This window comes from Dicentrarchus labrax, unplaced genomic scaffold (genome assembly GCF_905237075.1).
Source record: "Dicentrarchus labrax unplaced genomic scaffold, dlabrax2021, whole genome shotgun sequence".
Lineage (NCBI taxonomy): Eukaryota > Metazoa > Chordata > Actinopteri > Moronidae > Dicentrarchus > Dicentrarchus labrax.
The window spans coordinates 24,691,880-24,715,054 of record NW_026136713.1 but is presented as its reverse complement, the minus strand read 5'-3'; the positions used below and the strand labels follow the sequence as shown (position 1 = coordinate 24,715,054).

The 23,175-nt window shown below is 40.2% G+C and overlaps 2 protein-coding genes across 5 annotated transcripts in view; one reads left to right on the top strand and one right to left on the bottom strand.

Moving 5' to 3' along the window:
• Window positions 1-4: 4 nt before the first annotated feature.
• Window positions 5-8,877, bottom strand: LOC127374631 (lysine-specific demethylase 6B-like). The gene is made up of 2 exons (XM_051420196.1): window positions 8,543-8,877; window positions 5-1,251 (listed from the first exon to the last, which is right to left on the bottom strand). The coding sequence occupies exons 1-2, from the start codon at window positions 8,875-8,877 to the stop codon at window positions 981-983; spliced, it is 606 nt and encodes a 201-aa protein (XP_051276156.1). The 3' UTR covers window positions 5-980.
• ptpro (protein tyrosine phosphatase receptor type O) overlaps window positions 8,781-23,175 on the top strand; it is a 40,622-nt gene continuing 26,227 nt past the window's right edge. For all 4 annotated transcript variants that reach the window (XM_051419802.1, XM_051419801.1, XM_051419800.1 and 1 more), the window contains exon 1: window positions 8,781-9,150. In XM_051419802.1, the coding sequence (XP_051275762.1) occupies window positions 9,103-9,150 (48 nt within the window). In that variant the 5' untranslated portion in view covers window positions 8,781-9,102. The remainder of the gene's footprint in view (window positions 9,151-23,175) is intronic.

Genomic DNA, 23,175 nt, shown 5'->3' with positions numbered 1-23,175 from the left:
GTGATTATGGTATTAAAGGGTCAGAAGAAGAGACCAAGCTCCTCATTAGGCTGAGGAGCTCCAATGATGCCCTCTTTACGGGGAAGAGAAATGCCTCCAAACTGGCCTGGGAGTGAGTTTGATTTGTTTTAACTTGAAGCATAATTGAATCACCTTGTAGTATACAGTGGGTACGGAAAGTATTCAGACCCCTTTACATTTTTCACTCTTTGTTTCATTGCAGCCATTTGCTAAAATCAAAAAAGTTCATTTTATTTCTCATTAATGTACACTCAGCACCCCATCTTGACAGAAAAAAACAGAAATGTAGAAATCTTTGCAAATTTATTAAAAAAGAAAAACTGAAATATCCCATGGTCATAAGTATTCAGACCCTTTGCTCAGTATTGAGTAGAAGCACCCTTTGAGCTACTACAGCCATGAGTCTTCTTGGGAATGATGCAACAAGTTTTTCACACCTGGATTTGGGGATCCTCTGCCATTCTTCCTTGCAGATCCTCTCCAGTTCTGTCAGGTTGGATGGTGAACGTTGGTGGACAGCCATTTTCAGATCTCTCCAGAGATGCTCAATTGGGTTTAGGTCAGGGCTCTGGCTGGGCCAGTCCATCCCGCAGCCTCCGCTCATCCGATGCAAACTTCCTGACTCCACCACCCAGGACCAAGCACCGAACCTGGGGCGACAGAGCCTTCTCTGTAGCTGCCCCCTCCCTCTGGAACTCTCTCCCCAAACACATCCGTGACTGCACCGACCTTCCAGCGTTCAAATCATTGTCACAAACTCACCTTTTTAAAATTGCTTTTAATATTTAGCTTAACCCTTTAGGCGTCAGGTTTTATTTTTAAAAATAAAAGATTTTGACATCTAAATTGTGACGGGTAGTGTTTAGGTTGGACCCAGGAGCAGACACACAGACAAGATGGACGGTGTAGATGGGGCTTTATTTCACACACACGCACACTGGGGGGGATGAGGGGCGGCCTCAGCAGGAGCGGGCCGGAGAGTCAGCAGGCAGACCGGAGACACTGGAGAGCTGACTCTGGGACCCGAACTGCACGGGTGGACTGGAGAACTGGCAGGGGGTACGAAGATCCGGAGGCACTGGAGAGCTGACCCTGGAACCTTGTCTACACGGGAAGGATCCCTGGAACTCTGAAGAGGTCGGATTCCGGAAACTCTGGAGATGTTGGACCCCTGAGACTCCGGAGAGATAGGATCTCTGAACACACTGAAGAGGTGGAATCCCTGGAACTCTGGAGATACAGGGATCAGACAGGAGGGCAGGAACAGGGAGAAACACTAAGGAGCCAGCTACTCACTGAGTGGAGCCAAGAGTGTACCACCAAGTCTGCTGAACAAACAATCTGGCACCAAACAAAAGGACACCAGGGTACTTGAGGGCTGAGACTAACGAGGTGATAGGGAGCAGGTGAGGCAGAGCACAGGTGAGGTGATTGAAGACCACACACACAGGGAAGGAGGAGGAGCAAAGGGAGCAGGAGAGGAGCAGGGCCATGACATAAATTTCAGAAGGCTCTGGCTTGAAAGTGGTTTGAAATAGAAACAAAGTGTAAATGAGACAAATATTGAGAATGACCTAAAGTTTATCTAGGGAGTACATTTTCCTATCTAATTTGCATATTATGACGTCATATGGCGGCGGCCATATTGGATTATGTAATTTCCATGAAACACCTGATATTTTGAAAGAGAGTTGAACTTATTTAACCAGATTCACCCCCCTCCATCCATTTGTTATGTTGTCCACATATCAAATGAACAGGGAAAAAGTAAATTGTAAGCCAGCAGTCGTAGACTAGAACTATTACCACACCACAAAACTCATGTAAACAGTAGGCGTTTTTTGATTTTGATTTTTTTTTTACCCACCACCACCAGGACACTTTTTCTTTTCCTTTTCTTTTTTTTTTTTTTTCTTCTCTTCTTCATTATTATTATTATTATTATTATTATTATTATTATTATTATAATAATAATAATAATAATAATAACAGTAGGGGTCTTTTAGCTGCAGAGGCCTAATCTGTGCCCATCTATCCAGATAAAAGTTTGTAGTATTTGTAGAGTGTGGAACCTCTCATTGCAAGGCCCAGTACAGAGACAATATGAACGATATTGAGACCCCCCCATAGCCTAACAAGTGGACAGGCACACTGCTGCGTCACATGGGTGCACCACTGCCGCGCATGGATGCACCGTGACCGGCGCGGTAGAAAGAGTGAACACTGACGCTGGTCCCAGCACTATTCTCACCACCCCCGCTACTTCTACCACATCCATTAGCTTTCCTACTGATACTACGAGTTCGTGTAGTACTCCCACCTATGTTGGGCAAAGGGTCGTGTGTTTGTGCTTGTGTGTTTTCCTCGCTTTGCCCGGCAGCGCCATTGCTATGCAAAGATGCACTGTGACTAGCACACTCACTAATCGACTGACAGTCATCTCCCAAAGGTAGATTTTCCCCTTCAGAATCAGGATCAGCGAATAGGAGACCCATCACTTTCCTACTCGTCAATTTTTTGCTTGCCATTTTTGTTTATTTCGTCTCTGTAACTCCTAAATCCAGCAATACCGCTTCAGCATAAATAGCTTCGTGGCACACTATTTCTGGCTTCTCACCCAACAGTTTGGACGGGATTTCCTCGAACATTTTGCATTGAAGCATGACGCATTTCTGAGCTAAGGTCTAAGTATGGGATGTCTGCCAACAGTATGAACGGGCAGTATGAACGAGATATAACACTCTATTCTGAGAAAACTGCTGTTTGATTCAATACCGCGTTGTGTCGCAATTTTGCGACTTTGGCACTTAAAGCGTTAATCCGATGTGTTTTTAGTGTTTTTACTATTTGATGTTGTTTTGGCTGCTTTTGTGTTGTTTTTATGTAAAGTGTCTTTGAGTATCCAGCACGCTAACAAATAATTTTTTTTATTATAAACTACTTTTTGGTGTTCCTCCTATACGCTTTGTCCCATTCGCACAAAATCTTTCACGTAGTATCTGGGGACCGTCCTGGCAAAAAAGTAAATTCAAGAAATTTCATATTTCAAAAAATAAGCACGCTATAAAATTAGTACTTCCTGTAGATTTCTCAGCAAAACAGGAAGTGGGGCATTTCTCCACATTGGTATGTCCGATTGACAACAATCTTGGGTCCATAGTTCCACATGTCTTCCTCAGATATCGTGCACAATTTCAGGCCGCGGAAGTTTATATCTCCACATTGGCACGTGTGATTAAATAGAAACTTTGTAGGATGATTCCCCATGGCTCCCTGAGATGCGCTAAAAAATGTGTTTACAATCCGCCACTAGGTGGTGCTCTGGTGGCAGGGTAAATCACTGTTCGGACACCGTAATAGTTATGAATATAAAATTCACAGGGCACGTGTAGACTGGTGCCTTTAGCTCACATACCAAAAATCGTGTTTGTTGTATTTGTAGCGGCCCCTACAGTAATTAAAAAGTGACTGTACGTTGAATGGCCACCGTGGTGTGCCGTCAAAGTTGGCACTTTGATTTCACTTTTGGGTTTTTTTTTTTTTAAAAAACACCAAAAAAAATATAAAAAACAGATAGAAAATGTTGCTGTTAAAAGTGCTTTGTGCATGTACATTAAAGGGCGTGTGATGGTGTAGCATCAAAGTCAGTCATTTACTTTTTTTTTTTTTTTTTTTTTTTTTTTTTTTTTTTAAAAAAAACCTAACCAAAAAATATTAAAAATTTTAAAAAAATTAAAAAAAAAAAAAAAAAAAATTTATTATTAAAATTATTATTTTTTTTGTTTTTATATTAAAAAAAGGGGGGGGGGGGTGTTAAAATTTTTAAGGTTGTTAAATATAATCAAACTGTGATGCTATTTCCGGCATTTCATATTCACAATAATTTTAAGTTACAGATAAATTCCTGATCAAACCTTTTACTGGGTTTGTTTTTAAAGTATAAATTAAAGTTAAAATGAATAAAGATAATTGATCAGGGACATTTTAACGAGTTGGTTTTACAGCATATGATGGGCCGAACTGAACCTAATGGGGGGCCACAGTTGTCCTAAAGTAATAACTGATCATTAACTGATCATATATTAATATATATATATATATATATATATAAATATTTTTACAATGAATGAATTATTAATTGTTGAATTTTAAGATGTTTGAACTTCCTGCTGCTTTAAAGGTGAAAGTTAATCCATCAATAATTTATAATCATTCAGACACTGAAGATGTCCCTTTATTGATCCCGTAGGAGATAAACAATAATCAATAACAGCAGACTGAAGGTTGAGAGCGTGACTGGAAGCAGCAGCGAGGTCCTCTCATGTGAGTTTCTGAGAAATCTTTATATCGTCGCTGCTTCCAGGAAGTTTCAGTTTAAAATCTGCAGACGATTTATTGTTGGAAGCAAACTATATTGATCAGATTATTGATCAGATTATTGATCAGCAGAGAGTGAACAGGTTGTAGTGTAGCTTTGTCCCTCTGCTGCCTGTGGACTGATCTCTATGTGTCTCTATGTAGGATGAGGGTCAAAGGTTGTGACCTTTATGCTCCCGAGTGCCAACAGTGGGCAACACAGAGTCCAACACAGAGTCCACAACACAGAGTCCACAACACAGAGTCCAACACAGAGTCCACAACACAGAGTCCAACACAGAGTCCACAACACAGAGTCCAACACAGAGTCCACAACACAGAGTCCAACACAGAGTCCAACACAGAGTCCAACACAGAGTCCACAACACAGAGTCCACAACACAGAGTCCAACACAGAGTCCACAACACAGAGTCCACAACACAGAGTCCACAACACAGAGTCCAACACAGAGTCCACAACACAGAGTCCACAACACAGAGTCCACCACACAGAGTCCCCAGCAACACAGAGTCCACCACACAGAGTCCACCACACAGAGTCCACCACACAGAGTCCAACACAGAGTCCACCACACAGAGTCACAACACAGAGTCCAACACAGAGTCCAACACAGAGTCCACAACACAGAGTCCACAACACAGAGTCCAACACAGAGTCCACAACACAGAGTCCACAACACAGAGTCCAACACAGAGTCCAACACAGAGTCACAACACAGAGTCCAACACAGAGTCCACAACACAGAGTCCAACACAGAGTCCAACACAGAGTCCAACACAGAGTCCACAACACAGAGTCCAACACACAGAGTCCACAACACAGAGTCCAACACACAGAGTCCACCACACAGAGTCACAACACAGAGTCCACAACACAGAGTCCACCACACAGAGTCCACAACACAGAGTCCAACACAGAGTCCACAACACAGAGTCCACAACACAGAGTCCACAACACAGAGTCCAACACACAGAGTCCACAACACAGAGTCCAACACAGAGTCCACAACACAGAGTCCACAACACAGAGTCCACAACACAGAGTCCACAACACAGAGTCCACAACACAGAGTCCACAACACAGAGTCCACAACACAGAGTCCACAACACAGAGTCCACCACAGAGTCCAAAGTCAAAGCTAACATTAATGCTAAGCTGTGGAACATATTGTCTGATTGTGCTGTTAGCTGGATAACGTTAGCTTGCATGCTAACTAGGTAGCTAATGTAGCAAAATACTGTCAGCTAGCTTCATCCAGACTCCCACAGCTGATCTAACTAACCTTTGCTAACATAATGCTATCTATCTAAAAACAATCTAACTTATATATTCTGATGTTAGCCAACAATAAATGATGCTAACAGTACAAAGCTAACGATAGCTTCCTATTAGCCAAGAGTGATGTGAGGGAGGGGCATCCAGCTAGCTAACTGTAGCTAAGCTAACTGAGGTTGTCCGGCTGTATCTTGGCGTTGCATTGTGGGTCTGGCGTTGGTTGATGGCTGATTTGTAAACAGCGAGCTAGTTATTAGCATGGAGCTAACGGTCCAAATAAACTGTAGGAACATTGCAGACAGAAACGTTATTAAATATGATCGTCAGTTATTTTACAGCGTTCAGTGTTTGTTGGCCGACGCCCAGAATGCAGTTCACTGAACGGCCACTGGTGGCGCTGTTAGCTGCAGTTACATATAGAAGGTTTAATTAAAGACTGTAGAGATAATTAACAGACGTGTTGCTGCAGCCTTGTTACGGATGTTCAGTGTTTTTCTTTCTCTACAGATTGTTGTTGTTTTCATCCCAAGCCTCAGTTCCCAGAATGCCTATGACTTCCTGGTAAAATCTCTGCAGCAACAGTAGACTCTGTGTGTGTGTGTGTGTGTGTGTGTGTGTGTGTGTGGCTGATGAATGGAACAACAGACTACAGTAAACAAGGAAACATGAACACACACTGATCTGAGTTCAGTCCCTCTTAAAGTTTAAACTTTATGTTTAAAGAGTTTGATGCGTTACAGAAACAGATCGATGCTTTCTGATTGCTGGTTGTTCTGATGGAGTCTGGTGGACTCTACAGCGACCTCTACTGGCAGCGGGTGTGTATGACATTTAAAGACCAACGTGGGTATTTCACCCTCAGTCTTTCCTCTCAGGAATACCTGCAGACAGAACTCGGGGATGAATGAGCTGATTATCTACCCGGATAAATAAAGGAAAGTATTGATGAAGGTGGGTGCAGTATTGATGACGACGTCCTCTCAAAAACAAACTAACTTCATATAAAGAACTTCCTGTTGGCGGCTGCTGACATCATCGCCCGACCCACATGACCTCACACGAGTTTGTCTGGTAAACATGAATGTGTTTACTGCGACGTCATGTGACCCTGAACAACCACACACACACACACACACACACACACACACTCAGAACTTTACTACCAAAATAAAAGCACTCATTATTAGTTTTTATAAACAGTATGTTTGTATATATCAGTAATAATCATCAATAATCATAATAATCAGCAGATGAACGATGATTAAAATAATTAGTTTCTGTTTGATGACTCAAAGTTGTTACTATGGTTACTGTGGTATAACTCTGTAAAGGAACCTTCAATAACTGATCAATAAGCTGATCAGAGTGTATTAAAGGAGGATAACTGAGACAGTAACTGTGCTTCGTGCTCCGGCCAGCAGGGGGCAGAGGGACGTCACAAATGAACTGAACTAACAGAATGAGTTTATATATTGATTAATGAGGTTATTGATATGATTAATAACTGCAGATGTATTACGTCTGAACACCAATGGATTCTAAACTACAGCCCCAATGTATTGATCCTATCAATAACCTCAGAATCAATCACAATCAGCCCACTGGGAGCTGAAATAAACTGTTTAAACCTCAGCAACCGATACTGAGGGATCAATAATCATCATAACTCAGCCTGAAAATGCTCGAAAATGGGTACGCACATAATATATATATTATATATATATATTTATTATTATTATTTATTTTATTACTATTATTTCTATAATTTATTTATTTTATTGCTATTATAATTATAATTATTATTATATATTAATTTATTTAGTTTTTTTTATTATTATATTATTATTATTATAATTATTATTATTATTATTATTAATTAATTTAATTTAGATTTATTTCATTATTATTATTATTATTATTATTATTATTATTATTATTTATTGTACTGTGGTCCTTCAGCAGGAGGATCCCATTAACCCCCCCCAGATGATGGTGACACTCAACAATAAACTGAGACTCTCTACAGGAAAGCACAGAGCAGGTTGTTCTTCCTGAGGAGGTTCTTCAACATCTGCACTCAGCTACTGCAGATGTTACCAGTCTGTAGTGCGTCATCCTCTATACTGTGGGTTGCTGGGGAGGAGGCATCAGAACTTCTGGTACCAGCTCGGTGGGGATGGAGCTGGACAGTGTGGGGCTCCATGCATTGGACCTGGATTGAGATCTGGGGGATCTTGTTACTCAAACGGTCCTGATCCAGTTCTGCTTTGTGGCTCATTATCCTGCTGAAAGAGGTCATCATGGTGGACTGTGAGTATTGGACTCCCTGACTGGACCCAGACCAGCAGACTGCTCTGCACTGTGTGTTCTGACCCCTTTCTATCAGAACCAGCATTAACTGTTTCAGCAGTTTGAGCTACAGTAGCTCGTCTGTTGGATCGGACCACACGGGCCAGCCTTCACTCCCCACCTGCATCAATGAGCCTCAGCCCCCCATGACCCCTGTCTCTGGTTCTGTTCCTTCTTTGGACCACTTTTGATAGGTACTGACCTCTGCAGACTCTAAAACTCCATCCCACCGAGGACTCACCTTTACAAGATGGCCGACACGTTTACCTTCTTCATTAATCAATATATGTATATTATATATATAATAATATATATGTGTGTATTCATCAATATATCTGTAGACTGGTGGTCTGCTGTAACACCCACTGTATATATTCAGTACAGTAATACACTCCCGTCTTCTGTACAGTCTTCTTATCTTTCTTATCTTTATTTATTTACCTTTTAAAAGTACTTTATTCTTGTGTGATTGTAAATTTTAAGCACCAAGACGAATTCCTCCTATGTGTAAAAACCTACCGGGCAATAAATCTGATCCTGATCCTGATCCTGAGAGGATGAAGAGGGTTGGGGGGGTGAGGAGGGGTAGGGGGAGTAGGGAGAGCAGGGGGAGGGGGTGAAGAGGGGGAGGAGGAGTGTGAGGAGGAGGAGGAGGAGGAGGGGGAGTCTGTCTCCATGCAGCCTCCGGAGCTCAGGGCGGGGCGACGCCGCGCAGCAGCAGCTTCATCCCCGCTGACCGACACCGACCTCCTGCTCGTCTCCAGGCCGCGGCATGGACGCCGGAGCCCGGCCTGTTCCCTCCCGACCACAGCGGCTCCGGTTCCAGCGCAGAAGAGGCAGATAATAAGGAGCATGAAGAAGAGGATTATGATGATGATGATGATGATGATGATGAGCAGTTAGAGCGGCGGAGCGGAAACAAACCGCAGACTGAATCCGTGCGCGCGGCGGCGCGTCGCGCTCCGATGCAGCAGAAAAATCGCCATTGTTTGGATGCGCAGCAGCCTGAGAGCCAGAACCAGAGCCAGAACCAGAGCCAGAACCACAACTGTACCGACACCGTTTGACCCACAGACACCATGCTCCCCCCGCTACTCCTCACGCTCTGCCTGCACTGCTTCACCCAGGTAAGGACGCGGGTTTTGGGGTAAATATGGAGGGTTGGTCGCCTGTCTGGGTCCTGCAGAGCCGCCTGTGAGTCTTTGTTGTGGGCGAACAGAGCTCTGCTGCGGGTTAATGGAGGACTGTATAAGGGCTGGTTAATGACACAGTCACAGTGCCGGTGGATGTGCTGCTGGGGGGGGGAGATGGACCCGTTGTGGCACCGCAGGTCGGTTTGTGCGGCAGCCAGCAGCTCGTTGGCCCGCAGAGAGAAAGTGGGTCAGTCCGCTCCAGAACGAGGACCCGAGAGTCTGTCAGCATCACTCAGGATCACAACAACACACACACACACACACACACACACACACACACACACACACTGTAACACACACACACACACACACACACACACACACACACACACACACACACACACACACACTGTAACACACACACACACACACACACACACACACACACACACACACACACACACACACACACACACACACACACACACACACACACACACACTGTAACACACACACTGTAACACACACACACACACACACACACACACACACCCAGCTGATGATGAATTCATTTACCTGCTCAGGTGTCTCCAGCTGGTTCAATAAGTTGTGATGTAATGAAATAAATCAGTGGTTCACCTTTTACCTGAGATTAGGTCAATATTTCAATGTATTGATCGATAATCAATACATCCGGTGAGAATGGCCTGAAAGTAAACCCCCTCTGATACCCATAATTCATCTGTGTTCTGTGAGTCTCGTTAGATACAGAGCTCAAATATTATATATTATATATTATATATAATATATATATAATATATAATATATATTTATATATATATTATATATTATATAATATATAATATTTATTATATATATATTATATATATAATAAATATTATATAATATATTATATAATATATAATATATATATATAATATATATTATATATTATATATATATTATATATAATATATATAATATATAATATATAATATTTATATATATATTATATATGACATATAATATATAATATTTATAATATATATATTATATAATATATATAATATTATATAAATATGATATATTATATAATATTTATTATATAATATATCATATTTATATATATATTATATATATATATATATATATATATATATATTTCAAACTCTGGAACAGGAACTCTGGAGGAATCTTTCCAATCTGTTAATAATCATAACATCAACAAGCTACATACAGCTAGCATAATGTTATCAGAGAAACAAGCTGAGCTAACGTTAGCTTTAGCCTCAGTCTAATCCCTAGTGGCAGAAATTACAGACTGTACCTTTTAACATTTGTAAAGTTTTTACTCTTTAGATTAAGAAACAATGTTTTATAGGAAATAATAGATCAAATATTTCATATTGTCACTGGTGTCAATTCTACATTTCATCCAGAATTTCTGTTTTATTTCATTTGTGATTCAAATATTCAGTTTAAACAAAGATTTATTTGAGTTGTATTTTATATTTCCATCAGTCTGAAACACAGATTCAGTTTATTGTCGTATAAAACAGACGATAAAAGGAACCATTCAACAGAAAACCTTTCATTTAAACTCGTCTGTTACATTGAAGCTTCTGATTTTACATGAGAGAATAAACTAAAAGCATATTATTAATATTTCTTTCCTTGGAGCGTTTGTTTTATCTGATGGTTTGAGTTTCAAATTTCCTCTTTTGTAGCAACCACAGATGATTTATATCAGTATTATTGTACAGCTTCTCTTCTTCCTCACCGAACACCAACAGACATTACTGAAGGGCTCACCGTGTTATATCATTATTATTATATATATATTAAATATTATTATTAATGAGTTATTAGTTAAAAAGACCTTTTTCTGGGTTCAACAGGGACATTTCTTCTTCTTTAAAGTAGTAAAACAGAATGAATCTGGATTTAATCTTTGCGTTCAGATTATAATAATTCAAATAATCAACATTTACATGTTTATAGTAATTATATTATATTACATTATATATAGTGTTTTTATGTGATCTCAAGTCTTTACACTTTATTTGGATGCATACTCGGGCTCATGATGAGTTTATGTGAATGAATGAATGAGTCTCTGTGATCGGTTTGTTGTGATTAGTGTGATATTGATCTGATGACCATGTGATGTCATTAATGCTGCTGGAGGGTTGAAGTCGAACCTTTAACATCAAATATCTGATAATGAGATCATTAAAGTTATAAAATATGAGACTTTAGAGGTTTAGAGGATTAATTAATAAACTCTAATAATCCATTACAGCACTTTCTGATATGATGGAAGAAATATTCAACTGTCAAGATTGTTATGTCACTCTGGCTACTTGATATAAATTATAACTTTTATTAACGTTATCCAGCCGACAACGTAACCTGTGGTGGGTGTCGGACGTTTGTAGAGGTTAGCAGACTCCATTTATAAGCTAACGTTAGCTTTGTGCTGCTACAGCATTTATTGTTGGCTAAAATCAAAACTGTTTGTCAGAATACAGAAGTTATTATCATGGATCAACTAACATATCCTAGTGCTAACGTTAGCCAGCCAGCTGCAACCCAGCCAGAAATGTTATCCGGCGCTGGCTGTCCTGTAACGCCAGCCGACAAAATCACCAACCAACGGCAAGACTTAGCTAGCTAGCAATTTGTCCACATTAGCAAGCAAGCTAACGTTATCCAGCTAACAGCACAATCAGACAATATGTTCCACGAGCTTAGCATTAATGTTAGCTTTGACTTTGGACTCTGTGTTGGACTCTGTGTTGTGGACTCTGTGTTGGACTCTGTGTTGGACTCTGTGTTGTGGACTCTGTGTTGGACTCTGTGTTGGACTCTGTGTTGGACTCTGTGTTGTGGACTCTGTGGTGGACTCTGTGTTGTGGACTCTGTGTTGGACTCTGTTTGGACTCTGTGTTGGACTCTGTGTTTGGACTCTGTGTTGTGACTCTGTGGTGGACTCTGTGGTGGACTCTGTGTTGTGGACTCTGTGTTGGACTCTGTGTTGGACTCTGTGTTGGACTCTGTGTTGTGGACTCTGTGTTGGACTCTGTGTTGGACTCTGTGTTGGACTCTGTGTTGTGGACTCTGTGTTGGACTCTGTGTTGGACTCTGTGTTGTGGACTCTGTGTTGGACTCTGTGGTGGACTCTGTGTTGTGGACTCTGTGTTGGACTCTGTGTTGGACTCTGTGTTGTGGACTCTGTGGTGGACTCTGTGTTGTGGACTCTGTGTTGTGGACTCTGTGTTGTGGACTCTGTGTTGGACTCTGTGTTGTGGACTCTGTGTTGTGGACTCTGTGTTGGACTCTGTGTTGGACTCTGTGTTGGACTCTGTGTTGTGGACTCTGTGTTGTGGACTCTGTGTTGGACTCTGTGTTGGACTCTGTGTTGTGGACTCTGTGTTGTGGACTCTGTGTTGGACTCTGTGTTGGACTCTGTGTGGTGGACTCTGTGTTGGACTCTGTGTTGGACTCTGTGTTGTGGACTCTGTGTTGGACTCTGTGTTGTGGACTCTGTGTTGGACTCTGTGTTGGACTCTGTGTTGGACTCTGTGTTGTGGACTCTGTGTTGGACTCTGTGTTGTGGACTCTGTGTTGGACTCTGTGTGGTGGACTCTGTGTTGTGGACTCTGTGTTGGACTCTGTGTTGGACTCTGTGTTGTGGACTCTGTGTTGTGGACTCTGTGTTGGACTCTGTGTTGGACTCTGTGTTGTGGACTCTGTGTTGTGGACTCTGTGTTGGACTCTGTGTTGGACTCTGTGTTGTGGACTCTGTGTTGTGGACTCTGTGTTGGACTCTGTGTTGTGGACTCTGTGTTGGACTCTGTGTTGTGGTGGGTGTCGGTTGTTTGTAGACGTTAGCGGACTCCATTTTAGGGCTGGGTATCGTGGCCAATTTCCTAAATCGATTCGATTTCAATTCATAAGGTTCTGAATCGATTAATCACGATTTGATTCGATTCAATTCAATCTGCTCTTGAATAGTGAAAATGGGTCAACTGTGTTACAAAATACAAATGTACTTTATTTCTTCTCTTCACCTTAAACAACAGGTTTTAAGTGCAAACTTGTAAATTGGACAGTTTAAACTTGAGCTGTAAACAAAACTGTCTCAAGTCTCAAAAGTGCAATTTTGAAATTAGAAAGGGATTGCAAGTGAAAGTGTACTTGAACTACAACGTTCCATCACTGCAAACTGCATTAAGAAATAATAATAATGGTAACAAAACTAAAAGTAAACTTAAACTGTCTAAAGTCAGGTCCTGTTATTGTGACTTTGTTCTCACTTCTCACTAATTGTGAGATTCTTGTGCAGGAAAAGGAGCTCATTCACATGATTTGGGGTTAGGCAGCTCCTTTTTGCAGTGACAATATCACCCGCAGTTGAAAACACCCGCTCCAACGCAATACTGGTCCCTGGGAACAGTGGATACTCCCTTTCATTTGACCTCCAGCAGGTCAGAGGATTTTCATTCAGCCCAGTCGCTTCCCCCATCTCCTCAGCTCGTTCATCAGCATCATTACCATCAGTATTTTGCTGTTGAATAAGACAGGGAAAAAAACAGAAATAAAATAAATAGATTGAAAATAATTTTTGAACTCTTTTATATAATATTCCTTATAATCCAAAAGTATCTTTTAATTCTCAATGAAAACATTATTATTAAATTGAACAGTTTTTTTGTAAATACTTAGATCACGTGCAGCAGCCTCAGTCTGCAGGCTGGAGAAGGTGTCACCTCGCTCTTTAGCAGACAGGGATGGTAGGGCCTTACAGCGAGGATCCAGCGCTGATGCAGCACACAATGTGTCCTGATGCACATCATATCTTAAAGACATTTCAGAAATTATTTTTGTTATCGCAGTATGAGTATAAACATGGTATGCATACAAATATACAATCTCACACATACAAACAAAAAAGTGCATGGATTACAGATTATTAACTGCTACAACTAATCAGTAAAATGAGAAGAAAATGCACATATAAAATACAAAACTTTGCTTTTGTAAAGTTTTGATTTGGCCCACCACTGACTATTGCATAGACACACAGAGAGACAGAGAGAGAGACCTTAGCATACCTTGTCCTCAAGTTATTCTTTACAGCAGTCTTCAAGTCCCTCACCACGGTGGAGTCTTCGAGGCTGGGGGTCAAGGCCTCCTGCAGCAGGGCGAGAAGGGGGGATGATGGACAGAGTTGGTTGCTTGTCCTCCGACATTGCAAGTGTAGCTTCTTTCACTGGTTTCAAGACCCGCACCAAATCTTCGGCAATCGTTGCATCCTCCTCTGTTAAGGTGCACACACCGTCTTGTGAAAGGAGAGTGGCGAGATAGCAGGCTGTTGCTCTAAAAAGCGCTCCAGCATGTCCAGTGCACTGTTCCACCAATCACAACGTCTGCTGTCAGCTTGTGCGCTGGCAGTTGAAGCAGCTTCTGTTTTTCTTTTAGTATGTGGTTTGCCGTCGTACTCCGGTGAAAGAACGTTGCTATAAGCTCACTCGAGCAAGAAGACGTGACACGGCTGGGATTTTTAGACCTGCTTGTGAGGCTAAGTTCAGTGTGTGCGCGAAGCAGCCGACCTGCATCAGCTGCATTATCTCAACCGCACGAACCATATTTTGCAGCGTTGTCCGTCACGACTGCTGCTGGTCAGCCCCCATTCCTGTATGGCCCCCGTCAACATATCAGCTATATTTGAGCGGGGTTTTACCTGCTTCGGTCGTTTTGTGTATGCACGCTTGAACGTCAACCTGACGTTAACACGCTGCTGTGTCATCACGCACGAGACTACTGGGGTTCATGGGGGGAAAAAAAATGGATCTCACGCCCTATGAATCGATATTGCAAAATTTAAATGAAATCGATCCAAAATCGATTAAATCGATTTTTTTACCCAGCCCTACTCCATTTATAAGCTAACGTTAGCTAGTGCTGCCCACTGTTGGCACTCGGGAGCATAAAGGTCACAACCTTTGACCCTCATCCTACATAGAGACACACAGAGATCAGTCCACAGGCAGCAGAGGGACAAAGCTACACTACAACCTGTTAACTCTCTGTGATCAATAATCTGATCAATAATCTGATCAATAATCTGATCAGTAATCAGTCCACAGGCAGGAAGTTTTAAAGTCTCCCTGCTGGGATAACCTGCTGCAATCATTCAATGGAAGAGAAACCCAACAGGAGCTAGCAGCTCGGGCCATTAATTATTATTATAATAACAATAATAATAAAACAAGCAGTTTTTCCCCTAAATCAGGTTAAATGTTTGTGTGTAACTGATGTCATTCACCTCTGTTTATTATTTGATGAACATGAAACCAGACATTTGTAAACCTGTATGTGTGTATGTGAGTTTGATTCGGAGCCAGAGAGCTTCACGACTAATGTTGCTAACGGATAGCCGAGCAGCTGCCAGCGCTGGTGTTCAGCCATGTTGGAGGCCTTCAGTCCTCTGTGAGTCTGCCAGCAGGATAATGAGCCCAAACAGCTCATTAAGGGAGAAATACATCGATGACTGGACACTTTATGTGCCGGAGGACAAGAGAGGGAAAGAAAACGACCAAATCCAGCGTGTGAAAGCGGGTCGGGATGGTCGGCTCGGAGCTTCTTCCTGTTTCTGAACCACAGTTTGTGCTGAAGATAACCGGCTTTACTCTCAGTCTGTCAAATGCTAATTCTGACCCGACCGCTGTGAAACAAGCTGCCTGACGAGCTGCTGAGCTTCTGCACAAAGTTACACATTTAACAGTCGCTGGTTAAATGAACGTCTCTCCAGTGTTTCTTTAATCGATCGTATGTTCACATGAAAACACAAATTAGGTGAATAAAATCTGTCCATCAGTTTCTGAACAAGCTGCTCAACTCAACATCTTTAATCTGTTTGAACCCAAAACATAAAGCAGAAATATCGGAATATCTAAATATCTAAATATCATCACTAAAGTTCAGACTGACGAACATAAAATGAAGTGGAATGATTTCAGCAAACTTGTTTTTTAATGAGATGTTAAAATGTCTTAAAGCTCCAGGCTGTAACATTACTGTAATATAATATTAAAGTTGTATAATATTACTGCTTAATTGTTTTTTTGAAAAGGATTTAAACATGAGGACAAACTGAGAGACACTTTTCAAATAGAGCAGGTCTAGACCGAACTCTTTATAACATTAATTACAGAGACCCAACAGTACCACCATGAGCAAGACCTTGGAGACAAGGGCAAGGAAACACTGCCTGTTAAAAGGCAGAAACCTCGGACAGATCCTCCGGCTCTAGGTGGGTGGTCGTCTGTGGTAGCGATATGCTAACTCTAACAGCAGCTTACTGATGTAGCTAGTCCGACATGCTAACATTATCAGCTTACGTTGGACAAACAACCACATTGTTTCATCTGTTCACACAAATTTCTCTTTTCATGTCCAAAAAAAAGACAACCACAGTTTGAAAATGGTCACAAAGTCACATTTTAAGTTGGCTAATGTTAGCAAAACACTGGCTAACTAGCTACCTAATCTACGTTAGTCATTAGCTAGCTAACTAGCTAGCGGACGATTGATGTAGATTAGCCAGCTAGTTAGCTAGAGTTTTGCTAATGTAAGATGTGACCATATAATATTACGTCTTTATGTGTTTTCAACATAGATTAGCCTAGCATAGCATATCTAAATACAGGGAGGAGAAAGTTGCTCAACTGTGATTGGAGCGTAGAGCAAAAGGGGGCGGGGCTTACGGAGGGTGAATTAAGTAATTTGTGGGCACTAATTACTAGTTTGAGTTACACACTGACTTCCGCTCTGATCATGTATTGATTATCAGTGTGATCAGGAGCTGTTATTGATCAGGAGGATTGATAAGCCGAGGACGGGGGGGCGGAGTTAGCTCGCCACTGGGCCGTCTCCTTTAATTATCTCCCTGTTTTCATTCATTCAAGCTGTTTGTGTTCTGGTTCTGTGACGAAGACGAGCAGAACTGCAGCATCAACAAATCGGTTTTATTTACACTATAAAACTCAGTGTTATTTTATCTGTGGTTGACAGTTCTGTAACAGGAAAAGATATTAGCACGGTTAATTAATCCATATTTTACTGTATAAATACGCCAATGTCGTATTTTAAATGATAAATTAAGTTTAATTTGAACTTTGAAGCTACCTATTAGCCACCAACTGCAGTCTTCGTCTCGTTCACAGATGAAACTCTGATCTCAGTTTCCCTCCGTTAATATTGATTATTGTTCAGATTATTGGTTCACTTTCACATTCAGATTAACTGACACTGATAATAATAATGTTTGCTGTCAGAGTTACACCGACGGGGTGTAAAGAGGATTAAAGTTGGATTATTGAACTGACTGCGTTTATTTTACAGATGTTACAGCTGCTGTTTACTTTCTGTACAACAACAACAACAACACATATAGAAGCTTGTGTCTGCCAATAACATAAAGAGATAAAAGGATAAACAATATAAATATCCCCAACGTAAATTAGAATTAAAAGATAATATATTAGATATAATTATATCCCATAATTTCAACTTTTTAATTTATGTATTAAGACAAATATAATTTTATTACTTTATTATTTTATTATTTTAATATTTTATTATTTTATTACTTTATTATTGTACTGGCAGAAACAAGCTTCCATACCCACAACCTTTAATAATTGATTAGTTTACTGATAAATGTAATTTATAGGTCTGATAGAATTGCATGAACAATCTTCATCGTCACTATTGATATATGACAGTATTAGTATTGATTAGTACCACATGAATCACTGGAGCACAGTTCAGTGGTGAAAGAAATGCTACCATTTGCTTGATAGCTTTAGGTTGTTGAGTTAATTTCATACTGATGATGGTGACTGGTGACAAATGTAATATTGATCGATTGATCTAAAGTGATCAGTTGGCGTTCTACATGAAGTCTGTTCAACCAAAAACAGCCGAATATAAAGTGGGAGTCAGTGTGGACCTGGTTCATTCACAGTCTGATAGACCCCCCCCCCCGCCAACACACACACACTCTCACACATACACACACACAAGGAAACAAAAAGCTGGAGGTTTGCATGATAATGTTGGCAGCTGCCTGAGGGCGACGCCTCCTGACCCCCCCACCCCATTCACTCATTCACAGGGTCACATTCATTCACTCTGTGTGTGTGTGTGTGTGTGTGTGTGTATTTAATGGTGCAGTGTGCGGTGGTATCCCATGGGGTATTTGCAGATTGCAACCCCCTCGCCCCCCAAACACAAAGTAGAACCAGTGTAAAGGTTCAAAACTGAGCCTGAATTTATATTTATTATCTTATTATAAACTAAACGAAACAACATAATGTGTAATTAATTAATAACAAATTCACTCAATAATTGCAGTTTCATTGTTAACATAAAACATTATTAATATAAAACATTATTAATAAAAAATATTATTAATATAAAATATTATTAATATAAAACATTATTAATATGAAACATTATTAATATAAAACATTGTTAATATAAAAAAATTATATAAAACAATATTTATATAAAACATTATTAATAAAACATTAATATAAAACATAACATTATTTATATAAAACATTATTAATATATTTTTAATATAAAACATTATTTATATAAAACATTATTTATATTTATATTTCTGAGCACACACTGTGGATGTTGTTTTGAGATTTAAAGCTCTAATACGGATAAAAAACAACTTAGTGTCCTACAGGAGCCCAGAAGTGACAAACACTGAGCGCCAATATAATTAAAAGACATATATCAATATATCAATATATCAATATATAAGCACTGTATCTCAGAGTTTGTTCACTTCTATAAACTGCAAGAAAGAAACAGTGAATATAAAATATATAAAATATAAATATAAAATATATAAAATATAAAATATATAAAATATATAAAATATAACATAACATATATAACATATAAAATATAAATATAAAATTTAACATATATAAATATAAAATATATAAAAATAAAAAATATAAAATATAACATATAAAATATAAATTTAAAATTTAACATATATAAAAAATATAAAATATAACATGTAAAATATAAATATAAAATTTAACATATATAAAAAATATAAAATATATAAAAATAAAAAATATAACATATAACATATAAAATATAAATATAAAATTTAACATATATAAAATATAAATATAAAATTTAACATATATAAAATATAAATATAAAATATATGAAAATACAGAATTTATACTTCTTCCTGCAGTTTCTCTTTGTACAGTTTATGAGATGAAGATGAAGATGAGTTATTGGATCCAGTTGTGTTCGTGACACTCTCAGACTTGCCCCCCCCCCCCCCCCCCGACCTTGCGTATGAACCTGTGAACAAACAGGCTAACATTAGCATACAGCGTGTGCGGCCCCCGAAGGCGCTCTGCTCGCTCGGCGCCGTGTCCATGGTGATCCTGGAATCAGACACACATAATGAGCGTCTCCTCCCCGCCCCCCCCCCAATGTGTCTCCTTTCATCTCTGTTGCCATGGCAACAGCAGAGCAGCCTCGGACTGAATGCTATGGATTTATTTCTCCTTTCTCTCCCTGAGCCGACCCCCTAACGGTCCGATGCTACAGGATCTCTGTCCGTCACCTCTGACCCCTGAGTCCTAAAACCTGGAACTGAGTTAGCATGTCAGCTCCTCCGCCCCCCGCCCCCAAAGGCAGCAGGTCGTTTGGTTCAAAGCCTGAAAGAAGGTCTGCAGGTTGCATCACTCTCAGCTAGCAGGAAGCCATCGTTAGCTTCTTACTGTTAGCATAATTTATTTAATGTTAGCCATCATTAAGGAAAATACAACAGAATTATTTATTTATTATATTATTTTTGCTGTCTGAGATAAAAACTACAGCGAGTGTTTTAATGCTATCTGTTGACAATAAACACATTCAAAATCATTTCCTTTTAAACCAAATGACTATAAATGAAACAAAATGAAGGTAAATCTCAGATTCAGTTGGATTTATCCGTTAACTCTCCTGCAGTCTCTTCCTCCCTTTAGACTCTCGTCTCAGGATCTGTCCTGTCCAAAAACCAGCGTGCGGTAATTAAAGCTGCTGTTGGGCAGTTTAAAGGCCAGGAGAGGAGAGGACGTGGCTTTATGAGGCCGAGTGTGAGTCACCTTCACAGAGAGAGTTTATTATTATATATATATATATATGACCTGAAGAAGAAACCATAAAGAATAAATTATTACTCACTCTGAGGAAGAATACGGAGAGTGGCTGTAATGGCGGGACATCAGTAAATCAAGAAATAATAACAAATATGTAGTTTGACACCTCTAGGATTTTACAGGATTATTTTGGGTCTGACAGTCGGATGCTTTTCTAAAATAACTGCGATGTTTTTAGGCATTTGTTTTGTAATTAAATTAAAGTGGAAATAGTAAAACCAGTTGATTGTTTTCCTTTAAGGCAGGGGTGGGGAACCTTTTTCACATCAAGGGCCATTTCAGTTTTTATAAAGTCCTCCGAGGACCATACTATTATGAACACATAACTAGGGATGAAAAAAAAGACGGAAAAAGTCTATAGCTGTGTCACTAAGCCTCATGATTGCTGCATTTCTAGACTCACCTAATGCGATGGCTGGAACTGTTTTTCTTTAGCGAGGCGTCTGATGTCAGCTGACAGTGATGATGATGCTACTCGAAGCTGGTTTTCCAAGTTTGAGTCTCAGTCTTGAGCGGAAGCGAGTCTTTGCAAGAGTCAGTTTTGAAAAGAACTGTTCACAGCTATATGTTGTCCCAAACAGAGATGCAAACTTCAGGGCATGTCTCCTCAGGATGGGAAAATCCTCAGCACGAACATACAGTTTGTAAAAGTCCAGCAGAGAGAGGTTGTTGTACTTGGCTTTGAGCTCATTGTTGTTTTGCAGCTCAATTATTTCCATTTGGAGGTTGTCTGGCACATCAGATGGTTGCAAATTAAATGGCGTCGCAAACAGGTCGAGTTCCTTTTGTATATTTTTCACATTATGAAACCTCTCATCAAATACCTGGATGAGTTTTGCACACTCACCAGCATATTCAGTCATAACATCAGGCTTTTGTTCTTGTAGGGTGGGAAAGTGCACAGTGTTTCCCATTTCCAGTTGTCCTTGCCACAGCCTTAACTTCACTACAGATGATTTCACATTTGAAAGCAGAGAGCTGATGAGCTGGTTGGGACCTTGCAGCTTGATGTTTAGCTCTGACAGGTGCTTGCTGATGTCCACCATGAAGGCCAGATCACAGAGGAACTTGCCATCACTGAGCTCCATGACAGGTTTCCCCTTCATCTCCATGAAGCGTCTGACTTCTTCCTGCAGTGTATAAAACCGTGCGAGCATATTTGCACGACTCAGCCATCGCACTTCACAGTGATAAACCAGATCACCGTACTCTGACTGAAGCTCACAGAGTAGCTCCTTGAACTGGCGGTTGTTCAGCCCTCTGCTTTTAATGAAGTTTATGGTGGACACAACTGTTTTCCTCACATTGGTAAGCTTCAGGGAATGTGCACACAAACTCTCTTGATGTATGATACAGTGGCATACAACTAAATCCCTTGGATCCAGACTCAGACGGCTCATTTCTTTTTTGACTAATGCGGTCAATCCGTTTTGCGCGCCAACCATTGCGGGAGCTCCGTCAGTGGTGATACCGCTCAACTTCTCAAATGGCAGTTCAAAATTGTTCATGGCCACAATAACTTGATTGAACAAATCCTCACCTTTAGTAGTGCCATGCATGGCTTGCAAACACAGCAACTCCTCCTTCGTTTCAAACTCGGTTGTAATCCCACGCACAAAAATGGCAAGCTGCGCTGTGTTTGTGATGTCTGTTGTCTCATCACAAGCCATAGAAAAATACTCAAAGTCTCTTGCAGTGTTCTTCAGTGTTTTTTCAATATCTTGCGCCATATCAGTAATCCTGTCTGAAACGGTTCTTCGAGACAAACTGACAATTTGAAATAATTTCACTTTGTCGGGCGCGAGCAGCTCCGCAGCAGCTACAAGGCACTCCTTCATGAACTCTCCTCCAGCATGAGGTTTCAGCTTCGTGGCTATTAATTCACTCACCACAAAACTTGCACGCGTAATATTCTCTCTGTCAGTCTGTGGTCGCGTGAAAGCTGCTTGTTGAGCACCCAAACTCCGACGAAGAGCGTTAATTTTATCCAAACGCGTTTGTCCTCTCAACTCGTCGAGTTTAGCATGTTTCGAGCTGTAGTGGCGCTCGACATTTGCCTTCTTAATCACCGCCAGCGCCTCGCCACAAACTAGGCACACTGGCTTGCCTTTCATTTCAACAAAGAAAAAGTAATTTGTCCATTTTTCCTGGAATACGTGGCATTCTGCATCCATCTTCCTTTTCTTGACAGTCGCCATGATGCATCATTTGTCATGTGTCAATCACTCCGGCCCTATGCAATGACACGTACATCGCATGCTGTATTCACTGACCCTGACGTTGACTCGGACAACGTCTGTTTTTTCTCAGAAAACTAATGGCTGGCGATTTTTTCCCGATTTTTTATTTATTCATATATGCATAAATGAAGATATAAAATATAAAAATTGTATTGCATTGCGGGCCATTTGAAATGGTCTCGCGGGCCGTATACGACGGGCTGCTGTGATTGGACAGAATTAACGGAATTAACTCGGACTGGTTGAATTTGTTGATTTTTGTTGTTGTTTTTCACTGAGTCACCGTCCAGTTTTGGAGGTTAAAGACCTTTAAAACTGCCTAAAAACATGAAAGATTAAAGTCTTCTGGGTGTTTTTAAGGTAAATTAGGATTATTTACAGGTACTTTAGGGATTACACTATGAAACTGAATCTTTTACCGTTTGTATTAATTAATAATGATGTGATGAAAGTATTTTAATAATTACTGGATAATTACTGGATGCCTTCATTCAATATAAGAAGGTATTTTAATGGAT

Excerpts from the sequence above, each read along its gene's own strand:
- LOC127374631 (XM_051420196.1), bottom strand. The coding sequence starts at position 8,877 with ATGCTCCTTATTATCTGCCTCTTCTGCGCTGGAACCGGAGCCGCTGTG. Across the intron at positions 1,252-8,542 it reads AGGATCAGATTTATTGCCCG|AGTTCCAGGGATTCCACCTC; the intron begins GTAGGTTTTTAC and ends CTGTATCTCCAG.